This window comes from Pleuronectes platessa, chromosome 11 (assembly GCF_947347685.1).
Source record: "Pleuronectes platessa chromosome 11, fPlePla1.1, whole genome shotgun sequence".
NCBI classification, from domain to species: Eukaryota; Metazoa; Chordata; class Actinopteri; order Pleuronectiformes; family Pleuronectidae; genus Pleuronectes; species Pleuronectes platessa.
In genome coordinates, this window is record NC_070636.1 from 7,263,527 (window position 1) to 7,279,437 (window position 15,911).

Below are 15,911 nucleotides of genomic sequence, written 5' to 3' on the forward strand. Positions count from 1 at the left end.
TTACAAGGCAGCCAGAGAAAAGGAGAAAATGGAAAGAAATGTAGAAAAAGGCATTTCACTGTCATGATGTACTTTTTATTTTTAGATGAACTCACAGGCCTTTTACAATAAACACAGGGGCAGGAGCATGTTACTGCTCACTTTGGGATTTCCTAAGATGTAGCACTTTACATTCACGTCCTGTTATTATTGTTCCATTCTCTGTAAGAAGCACCTGGTACTTGGGGCTTTTGTTTTTTCTGCTGTTGTTGGAACAGTGTCGGCACTCTGTGAGGGAAGATGTTTACGGGTTCAGATGGAGTTCAGGTCGCGGTGCCGTGCCATCAGGAACAGGCGTCTGGACGACAAAATCCAGATTCAGCCTCACGGGGGAGAAAATCCCCTGCCATGCTCAACAAGCTGATTAAAGTGGACACTGCTTAATGCACTGTCAAGGCCCTTTTCTAGATCTGAAAATTGAATTAAAATACCTCTTTTACGTCTATTTCTTTGGCTGTTTATTCGTTTTTTTTCTGTTTGCCGAGTGAGGGCCAGCGAGCTTGTACTTTCAGAGTGTGCCACCACCGGGTGTGCACACAAAGCTCCCCCCCCTCGCCCTCCCTCCCTCCTTCCATTCTCTCCCGTGCCGGTGACTCACTTCCATGCACCATTTCAGGGGAAGGGGAGGGAAAAAGGCAAATAAACAAGATCTCTTTTCAGAGTTCATGTTCTCAAAGGGAACGAGATGTGGGGGAGCGGCAGGCAGGGAGGAGAGGGGTTGGGGGGGGGTCTGTGGCCAGCAATTTGAAAACTGTTGCCCTTACCCGGAGAGATCTGTGTACACTACTCGCAAAGTCAAACAAATAGATCCAGGGTGCAGGTTTACGTGTGTGTTTGTGCGACTGCCCGTAAACCTCCCTGCCTGTCATCTTCAATCACTGTTCTCCGTTCCTGATCAGACCTCTCTCTCTCTTCCTCTCTCTCTCTCTCTCTCCCCTTCTCTCTTTCCATACGTGTGTCTGTGTGCGTCGGTGTTTGTGTGTCTTTCTGTGTTTCTGTGCCTTTTTCCCACGTGGGTGCCAGGCCTGGATCCGGAGAAGCACTTGGGAAAACCTCTGGCTGACATGGAGGCCTATCTGAAACAGGTCACTGATACTTCCATGTGTTTCGATGTGTGCAACACTTAACAACTATATATATATATATATTTGTATTTCTCTTAAACTTTTTGTTTCAGGAAAAAAATTTGTAAGAAAATTTGTCACACCAATTATATTCTTGTACATTTAATGGCTTTACCACAGTGTTGCACTTGCTTTTGGTATTTGTCTCTTAGACTGGTCTCAAAAAGGTTTTTCAAACTTAAGGGCTGAACGCTTACTCGTATTAAAATTGTGATTTGATTCTCACCAATATGCAACCTCATTTCTAACTGTATTTTAATTGAGAAAATCAGCTGAATCAAAACACACTCATACTTTTTTCCATAATCTAAAGCATCCCATAATGCTGCACTATCTTTGCTTTCTCCCTCAACCAGTGACAACGTGGCATTTACCCACCTAGATAGAAAAATCGGCAGTGTAAAAGAGTAAATGAAAAGTGTAGAAAAGAGTTATGAATAAAATAAATTAAAAAAGCTAAAACAATATGAATCCAGAAGAGAACCCTGGTGATTACAGGACAGAATCACAATCTAAATTTTAAGCAAGAAAACCCTGATGCTCATTTTTTCCAGACTCGTACAGCCCAAATAAACTCTAGTTTGAACATGGAGACACTTTCGTCATGTATCAACTGTTTAAATTGCTTTTTTGTTGTGTTTAAATTAATTTGAATAAGATGTGTTGTTTTTCAGCTCTCTCAGAAGTACGGAGTCCATATTTGTGGGGAAGGAGGAGAATACGAAACCTTCACCCTCGATTGTCCTCTCTTCAAAAAGAAAATTGTTATGTGAGTAAAGCCCTGTAAACTATAAACGCACAAGTGTTTGTCTTGTACAGCATGTGGCTGCGTCAACTTTGTGAAGTTGTTTTTTGTTGCCGAACAACACACAGAAGTTTTTGTTTGTGCGTTGGTGCAGCGATGCAGCGGAGACCGTGATCCACTCGGCAGACGCCTTCGCTCCAGTCGGCTACTTGCGCTTCACCGGGATGCACTCCGAGAACAAAGACAGCGTGAGTCGAGCTTCTGACAGAATCCGCGAGTGGAACTTGTTTCGTAAATAAGATCAATGCCGCTCGATGCCGGATCAATAACTCAACAACAAAAGTTTGGAGTTTGCTCTGGGGTTGATTACTTTAAACCCACTCTGAGGGGCAACAAAACAAACACAAGAACAAAACCCTTTGGTGTCTGATAACTTTGTTGAGGAGGAGAGATACACAGCACTGTAGGGCAGAGTTCAGATCGACCTCCAGAGGGCCAATCTCTCTCTCTCTCTCCCGCCCTCGCTCGCTCGCTCTCGGTCTCTCCCTCCATCCCCTGCTCTCTCTCCTCTAGCCCCACATGGCCTACTTTGACGTCTGCAATATTCACTGCAGCCCGAAACTAGGCCCAGCTTAATAAACATGTCTGCTCGCATTAAGGCGCTTTGCATTCAGGTAGCTGGCTTCGCAGACACAAGCAGTGGGTTGCAGAGAGAGGCGGGAGGGAAGGAGCTGGATGAGGGTTCGCTGACTGGAAGGGTGCCACTAGGAAACATGGGGGCTTCACTTTGCAGGAACAGAAAACTCCCAATATCACCGTCGACTGACATTGACCTCGTTTATGTGCACTTCCGATTCCAAATGATCGGCTCTAATAAGACACCAGCTGTTGCTTGGAGTGCGTGTCGTTGTGTTACACTGAGGGATGGCGCTCGCCTGTAGGTCAACATGTCTCCAGGGTGAAGCATGTGATTTGCACATGTGTTTCCTTGCACATCACACAATAATACGTTCCGTGTTTGTATATTTGCAACATGAGAGTGTGCGTTTCTGTTTGTAGCCCTGCGTGCGTTTGTGTTTAAGTGTGTGTCTGCATATTGGTTGGGGGGCTGGGGACTGCTGTGGACAAAAAAAAAAAATACCCCCATCCCACAACCTCCGTGACCCTGCAGCCTCACTCCCTACAGCTATATATTTTTTCACCCCCCCCTCGGTGTTGCTCCCACCCCCATCGCACAAACACACACACACGCACACACAAACGCTGCCACAGCCCCCCCCTAGGTTTCTGTTGGAAGAGCAAGGGAGATCCAGGGTCTGCGAGGGGTGGGGGGTGGTGTCGGTGCGGAGGGTGGGTGGGTTGGGTGGGGGGGGCAGGCAACCAGGGGAGAACCTGCCCCGCTTCGGCCTTCTGAAGCTCTTCTCGTCAGGGTGACAGATCCGCAGTGACATCAGCACTAGGGGAAACTACACCGGGCTCAGGGGGTGGGGATGGACCACCATCATTTGCCCTCCGTTAATGCTAGTCAAGCTATTTTTCATGCTGGCCAGGAGAGAGGGGCTGAAGTATAATTAATGTGATTATCATATGGCCTAATGCGGTTGACAGCAGACGAGGGGGGGGGGTGAGTGAGTGTTGGGTGGGGTGAGAGGGGTGTTGGGGAGAGATGGAATATGTATTCTAATGTGTGACGCCCGGCAGGATTTGGCAGGTAATATGTAGGCCTCAGAGAATGGTAATGATTTGTTATTCAAAGAAGTAGCAGAGAGTAGTAGGAAGAAGAAGAAGAAGAAGAAATAAAAAGCCCTGTTGAAATCCAAAACATGTCTCAGGCACCCAGTCATGAGTTTTGACTGACAGGCAGCCTGATTGAATCTACGGTATCAGGAAACACCGCTCCCCGTTCGCCCTGAACCGCGAATATCTCAGCGTGTTGTTTCATATTCATTCACCTTGAAGTTATATGTGTCGGGGCCCCTTGTCATGAAAGACTGACAAACACGGCCCGCGCGGCGCTGGCGTATTCTGAAAAGGTTGGCTAATTATACAGCATTTTGTCTGTCTCTGCAAAAGGGCCCCCGCGCTCCTTGGTGGGCGTTTGGCCTGATGTATTCCCTGTGGTGCTTTATCGCAGGACGCGGTGGCGGGAGCTCTGCCCCATGGTAGTTGTCCTTGCCAGAGCGCCATTGACAAGATGACGGAGGAGGTGGAATATGCTGATCAAGCTGAAGACAACCAACAAGAATTTACATCAAGCTGTGACCTCAGTTGTCAGCGGGGCCACGGTGAGATTCATTTATTGTGAGACATGCATGCGCGAGTGTGTGTGTTCTGTCCGTGTGTGTGTGTGTGTGGGTCTGCGTGCATGTGTGGGCGTGTCAGATGATATCTGTGTGTGGTGAGTGCTCCCTGAATCTGTGTCATGCGGCCGGCATCATGATGCTGGTGTTCTTGAGTGATTGTTTGACAAGAGCTGTCATTCCCGAAGTGTGTTTGTGACAGTCCCTGAATTTGTTGCTCCTTTGACACAAACCACCAATGCGTGAGTCCCCCCTCACACAGTCGTCTCATTGGCTGTAAATAAAAACAAATACGACATGGTATAATTTTGATGTCCTGAAAGTCTCCATCGAGCATTATAAGCCCTAGAATAACCATTTACAGTGCTGTCTACACAAAGTACTCATCATTTTATTGGATCTCTTCCTGCAGATCTCCCTCCATCCTGCTCACCTAGAAGCTCTAGAGGATATCAGTGGATCAGCGGCATCAACGGCCTTCAGAGCCAAGTCCCTGGGATCGAGGGCCAGACAGAGGCAGCTTTCACACAGCTGCAAAGTAAGGGAACGTGTGTGAGAGAGAGAGAGAGAGAGAAGTCTGCTAGAGTGTCAGAACGACACACACACAGTAAACTAACCTTTAGTATGTTTTCTTTGATAGCATAAAAAATTCATCTTTGATATGATCAAGGGGGGGATGATATAGAACGCCTTTGTCCAGGGGTGATTGAAGCAGCTCAGTGGAACAGAGGCCACAGGACGTTCTGTACTACAGTCCTCACTTTGAGCCCTAAAGAACCGATGGGGAGAATCTTATGGGGGGAAGTCTTCTCGGTCCCTTGGGTGTCTTTCTCTCCCCTTGCTGTTTTAGCTAAACACATGAGGGGGGGGGGGGGGGGGGGGGGGGACGGGACACAGAGCTCGAAAAGTCGCTCCTTATTCAAAAGTGCCTGTCAAGCCGGCAGGCAAAAACCCTGCGTGTCAGAGGCTCCATCCGTCACCAGAGTGGCTTGGTGTGTTGGCCACCAATCAAGGACATGCATTTTAACCCAAACCAGGCCTCTTTCTAAACACACACACACACACACACACACACACACACACACACACACACACACACACACACAGTGAAGTCATGTTGGGTGGGTTATCGTTTTTTTTTTTTTTCCTGTGCCCTGCAGAAGTTTAAAAGTGCAGGCTTTTACAGTGCATCGCCGTCTTTCTTCTCCCTCCCTTTTCTCCTGTTTGATGGAGAAAGAGGAGCCAAAGATGAAAAGCATATTTAATGTTTATCGTGGTGCTCAGCTGAAACAGCCTTCACAGTGCCGAGACAATATTAAACAAGTTAATATTTAATGAACAACCTCTTTGTATGAAGGCGAAGTAGTCTGAGACGCCGATGTTGGCAAAGGAAAAACAAACTTGAAGCTCGCTCAGATGATGGCAGGCAGAGCGGCTGCTGCTGCTTGGACCCAGACTCCACGATGTGCACACACACACTGTGTTAACACTGTGCTTTAACAGAGGGGACACACACCATTAGCACTTTAAAGCAGCTTCAAAGGAATTCAGTGTCAGAAGAAATTTCCCTTTTTACCTTAACTGCAATTGCGGTCGTGTACAAATGACTGTTTGAACCGATATGCATTATTTGTAGATACGGCCTCACAGTTTAACATGGTCCCAAATTGCTATTGCATACAGCCCCCGAGCAAACGTCTCAAACTCTGGGAGTATTCATTCAATGGTAACCTTGAGAGCTGCAGTTTTCCCCAAATAATAAGTATAACAAATTAGAAATTGACAGATTTCCGGAGGTAAGCTAAAAAGATGTTTCTCAACGAGCTAGTTGTGGACCAGTTATAACCTTAGATGCACTTTTCCTTGGTCTGAATTTTTACAATTTTGCCAATTTGGATTTTTTTATTGAGGTTGCTGCTTGTTCTGTTTGTTTTAAACAAATTACAGATATGGTAATGATATATATATATATATACTGTATATTGTAATATATATGTTATACTGTGTATTTCCTGTGTCCAGGTGAGTTGGATCACAGAGGTTGGAAGATTACGGACATTATCCTGATTCACTTGTACGTGAGCAGCATGGAAGAATACGGCCCGCTCAACACAGTCTATAAGAAACACTTTGGCACAAACCCTCCAGCCAGGTAAAGCTGCACTCAAACATGACACACCTTTCTTCTGTGTTTGTCGTATTAGTTCTGGAAAAGCTCAAAAGCATTTGATTCTTAATCTTTGTTTTCACTGCAGCGCTCATTCCACATTCACCTTCTCCTTGCAGAGTGTGCGTCCAGGCCCCGCTCCCTGCCGGTCGGCTGCTGCAGATCGACTGTCTGCTCCACGACTGGACGGAGCCGCTGGAGGAAGGCTGCTTTCACCAGAGAGACGCCATGCATGTCCAGAGCCTGTCCCACTGGGCCCCGGCCAACATTGGGCCCTACAGCCAGTCTGTCAGGGTAAGGCTCTTCAGGTCCACTACAGGGGGGTCGGTGCTGACAGGTTTATACTAATGGCAGCCAGAAAGGAAATATTATGTTTATGTTTATGTTTAAATCTGCAGATAATAATTTATATCATGAGGTAATCTATCTTTTAATACGTGGATTTTTCGAGTGAAAAATTCAAATCTAATGAATTTACATGTGGTTTCAGGTATGTGTCATTCTGGTTGGTTTAGGTGGATTTCCAGCTGCTGTAATGCTCATTTTAATTTGTCAGAAAAGCAATTTAGAGACTCATTTTGGGAAGGTTTATAATGGATTAATATGATGAAGCTCTGGTTATTCTTATGACACTTTGTTTTGTTTAACTCTCACAAAGCAGCGGAACAGAACAACACTTAGTGTGTGTCTGTGTTTTCTCTGCTGTTGTGCAGACGCATGCATTCAGACAGACGTGAGTGTTCCTCTGTGCGATAGATTGTTCTCAGCACCACTTTTGTGTGCACGCGTAAATATGTATCCACATTATTGCGCGCGGTCCGTATCCATGTTTGCGCTTGTTTGTAAAGCCACGAATCTGAACTTCTTTCATATTGTTTAAAGCCCCGAAAAAAATGTGGAATTCAAAGGCAGAGCAGAGGAAGTGTGGGCCGCGGTTGCACGGATGGCTTGGCGCTTTGTTTACCCAGTGTGTATTGTATGGGATTATGCTTGTCAAGGTACTGTCAACAAGGATAGTGTCCATCTCCTCCACACTGTCCTTGATCCTGCAGCCAAATCCGTCCATGAGTGAGAACATGTGTGGATTAGCCATTTGTCTCGAGCCTGACGGCATATCTCACCAGTGTGTCACCGAGGCTCAGAGGATCTGGTGCCGTTTGGATTCCTGGGATGTAACCTACAGAGTCAGGTTTAGCTTTCGACAAGCCAACGGGTGTTTGATTCCCTCAATAGAGTCTCATTGAGACATGAAATTGCAGTCAGCTGTGGGCATGTGCTGTTGCATCTGGAAAACAGTCTTAATCTCTCCGTGCCTCTAATGATCATTCATATCCAAAGTAGTTTCGGGGGGGAAACAATGAGCGGAGTTTGCTTGTTGCTCGGAGCCGTGCACGGCGGCCGCGTCATCTCTCTCTCTCTGTGTGTGTTTGCTTCTCCTTCACGCTGCAGTGACTTAATTTGATCAAAAGTGTATTAACAACTCTTCAGTACAGCGAGAGATTTTTACATATTGATACAATTACCCCCGTGCTGTGAGCAAGCACGCGGTGCCGCCCCCCCTCCTCTCCGGCGGTGCCCCCCCCCCCCCTCCTCTCCGGCGATACCACGCCGACTCCGTCTTAATGACAAATTCTCCTTGGTGACTCTGGCAACAACAGAGGCTGAAACACTGCCGTCTGAGACCAAACAACCCGGAGCCCACCACAGCCACTCTCTGTGGAAAAGAACTGGTAATTAAAAGAGGGATCCAACGGGGGGGGGTCTGGAGGAAGGGCTGAACCTGAGATGATTAAAAGATGAATATGTGTTCTTAATTACCTCGAGATAATGTAGTCATCTTCAAGCGTCAGGCGAATTTTTGTGAGAAAATGAATAGCAAAATGATAGTTATGTCTTCATTTTGTTATTCTGGTTAATTGTTTCCTTTCTTGTTTGTTAATGAGACCGAATCCAGTGTACTTGCATGGCTGTAAACCAATCAGCTCTGTGCATTCAATTTGACACGTGTCCAGTGGGCTGAGAGGGAGCACATGGCTACTGACAGAACATGGCGCGTGCCGGCCCTGCAGGATTGGACCACAGCGGGTCTCCACGATGACGGCCGGTAGCATTTGAAGGTAGAGGGGGAAACTGCATTCGAAATTGGCATGTGATGGATGCTGGATCTTCACACTCCATCCATCCACTCATCCATCCGTCTCACTTGTCACGTCTCTCAGCTCCGGCTCTCGGTAATGGCAGGCTGACTGAATGTCAACTCGGCCTGGCACACTGACAGATTCAGATCCGACTTGATTCAAAGAATTAGTTAACCTTTATCATGTCAAATCTGGGGATCGCCTCGGCGGATTTGATGTTGATGTGTAATAGCTAAGGTAAAAGCTGCAGGCTATAAAGGCCAAAACAGAGGTTTAATTTATGCTTAGTTTTGACTTTGTGTCATGTTGTGGCGTGGCTGATTGACGTGTGTACTTTGTATTATTGGCAACACGTTCGTTGAGTCTTGCAGAATCAAAGTTTTTGCCGCCAGTCGTTTTGTTTTGCCGTCTTATCTCCGAGATCTAATGCAGATTTTACTTTCATTAGTTTTGGACGCAGTTTGCATGATCGAATGAAGATATAACAAATGTCACTCTTCTATTACATCAGTCAATTCACTAAAAACAAAACAAAGCTCTCAGACACTCAGCTCCTCTTGCAAAATATCTAAACAAATCATCTCATTGCAACAAAAGTCGAGTAATGGCGTCGTTCTAAAAGAAATCAAAGTTATTACTGCATCTTCTGTCACTTGTTTCTTAGAAGGAGCTTTCAAACTATTCTGTTGCATTAGCATAATAGCAGGAAATCCATTTGTACCAATAAAAGACGATTACGCTCATGAGTTGCCAGATGGAAAACATTGACCCATCAATTACTAAAAGTTCAGAGTGAACAACTGGAGTTTCAAACTGCAGGCATTTTGTTTCCCCCCCCCCGCTCCTAGTTTAAATGAATGGAGCCTGTCCCCTCACGTTGGCTTCGGATTTTCATTTACAGACGCAAACACAATAGTGGAACCGGCTGTGAATGGAGAGACTATCAGTTGAACGGTTGTTAAACATCTCCTCTTTCTTGTTAAGGTAAGTGGCTCACCCCTGGGATGTTCACGGGGAATTATACTCACTGATCAGATTCTGTGGGCCGCGTTTGGGGAGCAGACAGTGCTAGCCTCGGGTTGCTGGTGAACACCAACCCCCCCCCCCCCCCCCCCCCCCCCCCCAACCCTTCCCTCATTCCCTTAATTGTGAGTGACAGTCAATATTGTGGAAGACCGTCGTGCACCAGCCCGCGATAGGATTTGCATTGGATTTTGAAAATTGTCAGAGTGGACTGTGAGGTATCAGGGAGAAGTGGATCTGACGTTGCCAGTTAACATTAAGGGGGTGGGTTGGGGTGGGGGTGTATTGAGGCGGGGTGTGGGAATTTAACTAATCTTCTGACATGAGTCAAAATGTCTAAAAAACAATGAGCCAAACTTTGTCTGAGCTTTTTGATGAAGAATTCCGGGGTCAGGCTGGGACACGGGGAGGTTGAGATGGAGAAGGTTTAGCTAAGGATACAGACAGTGATGACTTATACTGATAGAAAAATCCCCCAAAGTAATTTGAAACATAGAAGTTGTGGTGATACAAATGCACCTTGGACTGCTTGTTGGTAAGAACACCCCACAATACATCTTTTAAGGTATAATCTCTCATTTTATTTATTCATTATGTTTTTTAGTTCTTAGTCCATCAGCCTGGTCAGCACGTTCTTGTGAACATGATATCTCTAGAAGTTCCCTCAAGAAGTTCTTCAAATTCAGTAGAAACACTAAGTTGGACTCACGGATGAACTGAATCAATTTTGGGGGTCAAATGTCAAGGTCACTTTGACCTTACAAAAAATTGTAATGGTGTTTTGAAAGTCTTGAGCAAATATTTTCAGACTTTCAGTTGAATTCACAGATGAACTGGTTCGAATTTGTGTTTTGGCAAAACATGTTTTTGGCACAAAACAAGTCTCAAGCCTGCCTTTAGGGAATTTCGTCAAAATTTGACCAGTTGTCACTTGGACTCAATCTTGAGATTTTAATGGTCAAAGGTAACTTGATGACCTCATATGAGTGTGGAAAAATCTTTTCTGGAGGCAAACAACAGCAGCACCCTATTTCTAGTTTAAAAAATATATTATACAAATATATTTCAGTGTTTTCCATTAAACATTTTTTGAGAGAACCAATAGTCTATGATGATTTTGCGATGCTGTCCAGGCCCCTCAGTACGACTCCTAATAGAGAATAATCAAAGGGTAGACAGCTAAATATAAACTTGTGTGGTGGATGAGAAAGCTCAACAAATTTTGTGATGAATGGCAGAAATTAAGCAAAGCCCTTTAGTTTTATGGTTTGTTGTTCTCACCCGGAATGCTTCACTATTGTAAAAGAGCCAACTTGCACAATTCAATGACCCCCCCCCCCCCCCCCCCACCACCACCACCTCCACATCAAACACCCGCTTCACCTCCCCAAACTTCCTCAGCCTGCATCCAGAGATTATATCTACCTCAATTACCACAGAGGAGTAATTAGCCAAAAAACAGTGTGTGTGCGTGTGTCTGCGCCCAGGGAAGTGTTCATGCAGCACGAACAGATTAATTAGGACATTTAACTTCATTTCTAATACAACAAAATTAATCCCATAAAATATGAAGGCTCTCGGAGGAGGTGCCTGTCAGCATCTGACGCCTCTCCCCTGTTTGCCATAATCTATTAAAACCTTGCTTTTATCTCACCTCTCCCTGTCATACTTTATGGATTTTTTCATAAACACGGCCCATACTTCATAAATGTCTCAATTTTCTAGTCTATTAACATTACCTTAAAAGCGCATGATAAAAGAGGAGGGCATGCGTGAAATAATGCACCAATAATACGAAACGCTGGAGGCAAGAACAGTAGGGGCGGCTCTCTGCCGTGCACGCTCAGACAATGCGAAGGGATGTTATCAACTTTAATAAAAGAACAAATGATCGCTTCCGAACGGAGGAGGAGGGGAGACGAGGCACGGAGGCAGGGGTGGGGCCGGGGAGAGAACAGTTGTCGAGTAATTGAGTCGATGAAAAATTAGGTCTTGAAGGCTCGGCGGTTCGAGAGCAGCGGTGAGATTGAAGGCGTCACGTGTGTGGGCGTCACACAGATTTTGTTTTTGTTTTCGTTTCACTGACGGGCCGCGAGTAGAACAGGCAGGCGGCTTCCTCTCCTGGACGCCTGGATTCTGTGCACTGAGTCGAGCCCTTTGTCTGGAGAGAGTCAGACGAGGGTTTGACTGACAGTGGAGCTTCACCTCGGGAGCCTCTCCCCGGCGAGCTTTGATTCAGTTCCTGTGTCTGAAGATCACTGGGCGTCTGTCTCTGTAGGCTTTACTCATCCTACCCAAACACCGGGGTCAACCATCTTCACTTGAACTGGACACACACAAAAACCCACTGATCAAACCCGGGAAGCCCTCACCACAATGGGAAGCCGGCTGTACGCCCCGAGGCAAGGTCTTACCGAGACACGCAGACACGCACATACACCTCATGCACCTGTGTGCTCTTTGTGATGGGCCCTGGCTGTATGACAAGGTAAACTGGTTGGGTCATTAAAATGAGTCACAGTTGACTCACTGCTACACGCTGATGACTGATGGAATGGGAACACGGCAGGCAGAGGACATTCAGCGACTGGATAAGGATGTTTGTGAGACAAACAAAATAGACAATTAAGTGCACTCATTATCACACCATCGATAGATTCACACCTTTTACATTCATTGACAAATGTTTGCTTGAGGGCAGGTTTGTAAACCCATGACACGCATGAATAATCTTCAATACATCTCAGTACGTCTACAATAGCTCTACGTAGTGTGCACACCACTGCCAAGGCCCAATATTCCCTTTAAATTAAATCAAGTTAGACCAGATTTCACACACTCATAGATATAAGTTAACTTTATATACGTGATTTTTTTTCATCACAGTCCATGAAATATTCCATAAGAAATCTTTGAAAATGTCCAAAGAAGATGTATTCCTAGATCTGTCCCAAAATGACATGAATTGTTCCAGTAGTTTTTGCGTAATCCTGCTAACTAACAAACAAACAAACACACGCAGATGACAACACAACCTCCTTGGTGAAAAGTAATCATTCCGAACAGAACATCCTTCCTCTTCCTCTAATGCAGCTCCACATCCTAAGATGTATGTCCGTCCCAGCTCAGGGTCAAAGCTCTCCATCCTAGGACATCGTGGAGCTGATGAGAACTTGTGCCTCATATATGTGAGAGGTCAAAGCAGACCACCTTTTTAATCTGATTAGCGGGCAGTTTTATGGGAAGTGGTAGATAGCAGCAGAGGTAATTATGTTCCTTCCCGCACTCTCCCACATGCCCCACTTCCCCCCTTTCTCTCTCTCTCTCTCTCTCTCTCTCTCTCTCTCGCCGTGACCGCACACAGAGGCTGACCTGCCGCGGCAGTAGTCATTTTCAGGAGTCAGTGCGTTTCTTTGTTACATTATCCTGCACCGCCACTTCCACTGCCGCCGCGGCACCACGTGGGCACAGGCTGGTATCAGCGTGTACCAGGCGAGGACAGGGGAAGGACTGGATCTGTCAGAGTGCATCGGCTCTCAGGCGCTCGCCTACTGCCGGTGCTGTGCCTCTGCCCCGGCCCCTGCCACACTCCCACTCATTAATGGGCCCGGCCCTGACAACTGATCCTAATTGCCTTTGAACAGCTCTTCATGTATTATTGGTGCCTGACTGCATTGGTTCATGTCAACAAGCTATAGGAAGCAGAGACAGGATAGTCACAGCCATCACCCACCTCCCCAGTCACATACATGCACAAATCCTAGTTATGCATACTAAGCAATGTAGAGAGATCAAGGTAGAATAGATGCAATATTTACTATATCATATAGAAATAATATAATAAGAAAAATATGCAGGTGTTTGTGTTTATATGTAAACATGTGTCTTGTGTCATGCATGGACAGACAGGTGGACATGTGCCATGAAATCATTGTTAAACAGGACGTCTCAAGAGACACACTCTTCGGTGTTAGTATTGAATGGTAAACATCTGGATTATATAAGAATCTCTCACCTCTGATTATTTATAAAAAAATCATGATTGTCGTTGTGATTATTTGATCGATCCTTATAAGTTTATGCAGTAGATGCTTTTTGAGAGATTGTGTGTGTGTGTTTGTGTGTTAGTGTGTGTGTGTGTGTTAGTGTGTGTGGTTTTTTGCGTGTGTGCACATGTTTGTTTGCTTCTCACTTTGTCACTGCTGATGAGCAGTTGGCGGGGTGAATGGTTCAGAGACATCAGGAAGGCATCTGAAACGCGTCATGTGCAGATCCCAGCGCGGCTGATATCTGCCAAGACACTCGCGCTATTACAATCGCAATCACAAACACTCAGTCAAAACACATCAATTATTTGCAGTCCCATGTGTGAATTATTACCCCGTATCCAACTATTTACTTCCCGTTTCACCCCTCTGTTTGAGTAGTGAAGGAGGAGAGGTGGCTCGCCTTGGCTTTTTATATGCAGAATGAAATAACTGAATAGCAGATGCATAGATAAAAAGCATGGCGGCGTGTCCTGTCCACTCCCATCACTGTCGGAGAGGGGAGAGACGTATGACCATCCCATTACTATGGTAACTAGCCACTATATTCAGAGCTGCCCGGGTGTGTTTCTTCCCCCTGCAGTGACGAGAGGGCATAGCTGACAGGGCCTGCACACACGCACGCCTACACACACAGACACACACACACACACACACACATGCACACACATGCACTCAAAAACATCCAAATGGGGAGGGACTGGAAGATGCTCCTTGTGAAATATACACATGTGGCAAATGCAGACAAAACACAGGGACACAAACACAATAACACACACACACACCGACCAATACAACATTTGACTCTTACCAATAATCGTCTCATCTAAATCAGCAGACACACAAACATCAGGGGAGTTTAAAATAATTTAGTTTAACTTAGGAAAATATGTTTAAATAAATAAAATATTATTACTTGAACAATTTGGTATCATAACACAAAATAAGTAATGAAGGGGAGACATGAGTGATGTGTTACCAACAAGCTGGTGCTTTGTAACAATAACGATCTTGTTACTGCAGCAGATTCACCTACTGACTGCTGCAGATCTTGTATTTGAGGAAACAGCTATTATAGATAATTCATATAATAATGACGCTCTCTTATGTTTGTGTAGTTGCATTAGTTGCCGACATTACAAGTGAGGAGAAACGAATATCACATCCACATGCAACAGTGTGTTGGGACGAGCATGGCCACTCCATCCTCATTTATTTAAAGACCACAGGTTCAGGGAAGAGTTAGCGTTTACATTCCATTTTACTTTTGGCCTCTCGCTTCGCCATAAATTTCATGCGCAGCATTTCTTCTGAGCAGTAACTTTTAACCTGGGTCATTCATTTTTCAAATGCCATTGTCATCAAAGCATTCACTACTGAGGCAGAAAACGGCTACAGATGAATTATATACAGCCTCCTGTGTTTTTTTCTTTACTGCGGACATATCAGCATGTTCACTCTTGATATATATTTATTATTGATATTATAGATTTATTATGTGAGGGAATGTCATGCCCCGCGAGTCTAGAGGTAATGTAATGAAGATGAGACGTTGGTGTTAAGAGTTCATCCAGTGTAATATACAGTACACAATATTTTCCACATGTCAGAATTTATTGAGTTGAATTTGATGCACTTATAAAAAAAATGTTAATATTTTCTATATTTTTCTGCAGGGATTCAGTACATCTGCTGCATATTGTATTTTATCGTTTTTCTATAGTGAGACTATTATTACGTCTGGTACATATTTCCAATAAAGTAACACTTAATAATTCTAAAGTATTTCCTGTATGGATAGTCTGGGTTTTCGGTTATTTCTGATATTTCATTTAACTTTTATTAATCGTTTTTTTAGTATTCATTGACAATAATAAATAGGTATTGTGACGTAACCCCCAAACATTATCACATATTATTTCTATAAATCATTTGTTCTTGCTCCTCCATACATCTGGATTTCAGTGGTGCTATTTTTTGCGAGCATTTTGAAAAAAGAAAAGGAAAAAACGAAAATCCGTGGAGACTTTGATGCTGTCTAGCCAGCCTGTCCGTGGACTGAAAGGACTTTGTGTGTATGTACAGGATTGCTGATAACCCAGCTGCCCTTTTAATGCAGCCATACTGCCATCTGTTGAGATGACAGGGTACTACACGTCTTTTTTTTTGCTCTTCTCTGCAATTTTCTGTGCGGTCTAGTTCATCTTTCAGTTTTAGTTTGTCTTTTTTTCAATCTTTAATTTTTGGACACTGAGCTACGTGTTGCGTCTGTTACGAGCAAAGGGAGAAAGGATTTGTGTGTGTGTGTGTCTGTGTGTTTGTAGTCCTC

At 44.8% G+C, this 15,911-nt stretch overlaps 1 protein-coding gene across 1 annotated transcript in view; it reads left to right on the forward strand.

The window, feature by feature from the left end:
* dph6 (diphthamine biosynthesis 6) overlaps positions 1 to 15,911 on the forward strand; it is a 58,545-nt gene that overhangs the window by 22,435 nt on the left and 20,199 nt on the right. Inside the window, exons 6-12 of the mRNA XM_053434000.1 lie at positions 1,063 to 1,124; positions 1,838 to 1,932; positions 2,063 to 2,156; positions 4,043 to 4,193; positions 4,621 to 4,746; positions 6,231 to 6,360; positions 6,495 to 6,669. Coding sequence (XP_053289975.1) covers positions 1,063 to 1,124; positions 1,838 to 1,932; positions 2,063 to 2,156; positions 4,043 to 4,193; positions 4,621 to 4,746; positions 6,231 to 6,360; positions 6,495 to 6,669 — 833 coding nt within the window. The remainder of the gene's footprint in view (positions 1 to 1,062; positions 1,125 to 1,837; positions 1,933 to 2,062; positions 2,157 to 4,042; positions 4,194 to 4,620; positions 4,747 to 6,230; positions 6,361 to 6,494; positions 6,670 to 15,911) is intronic.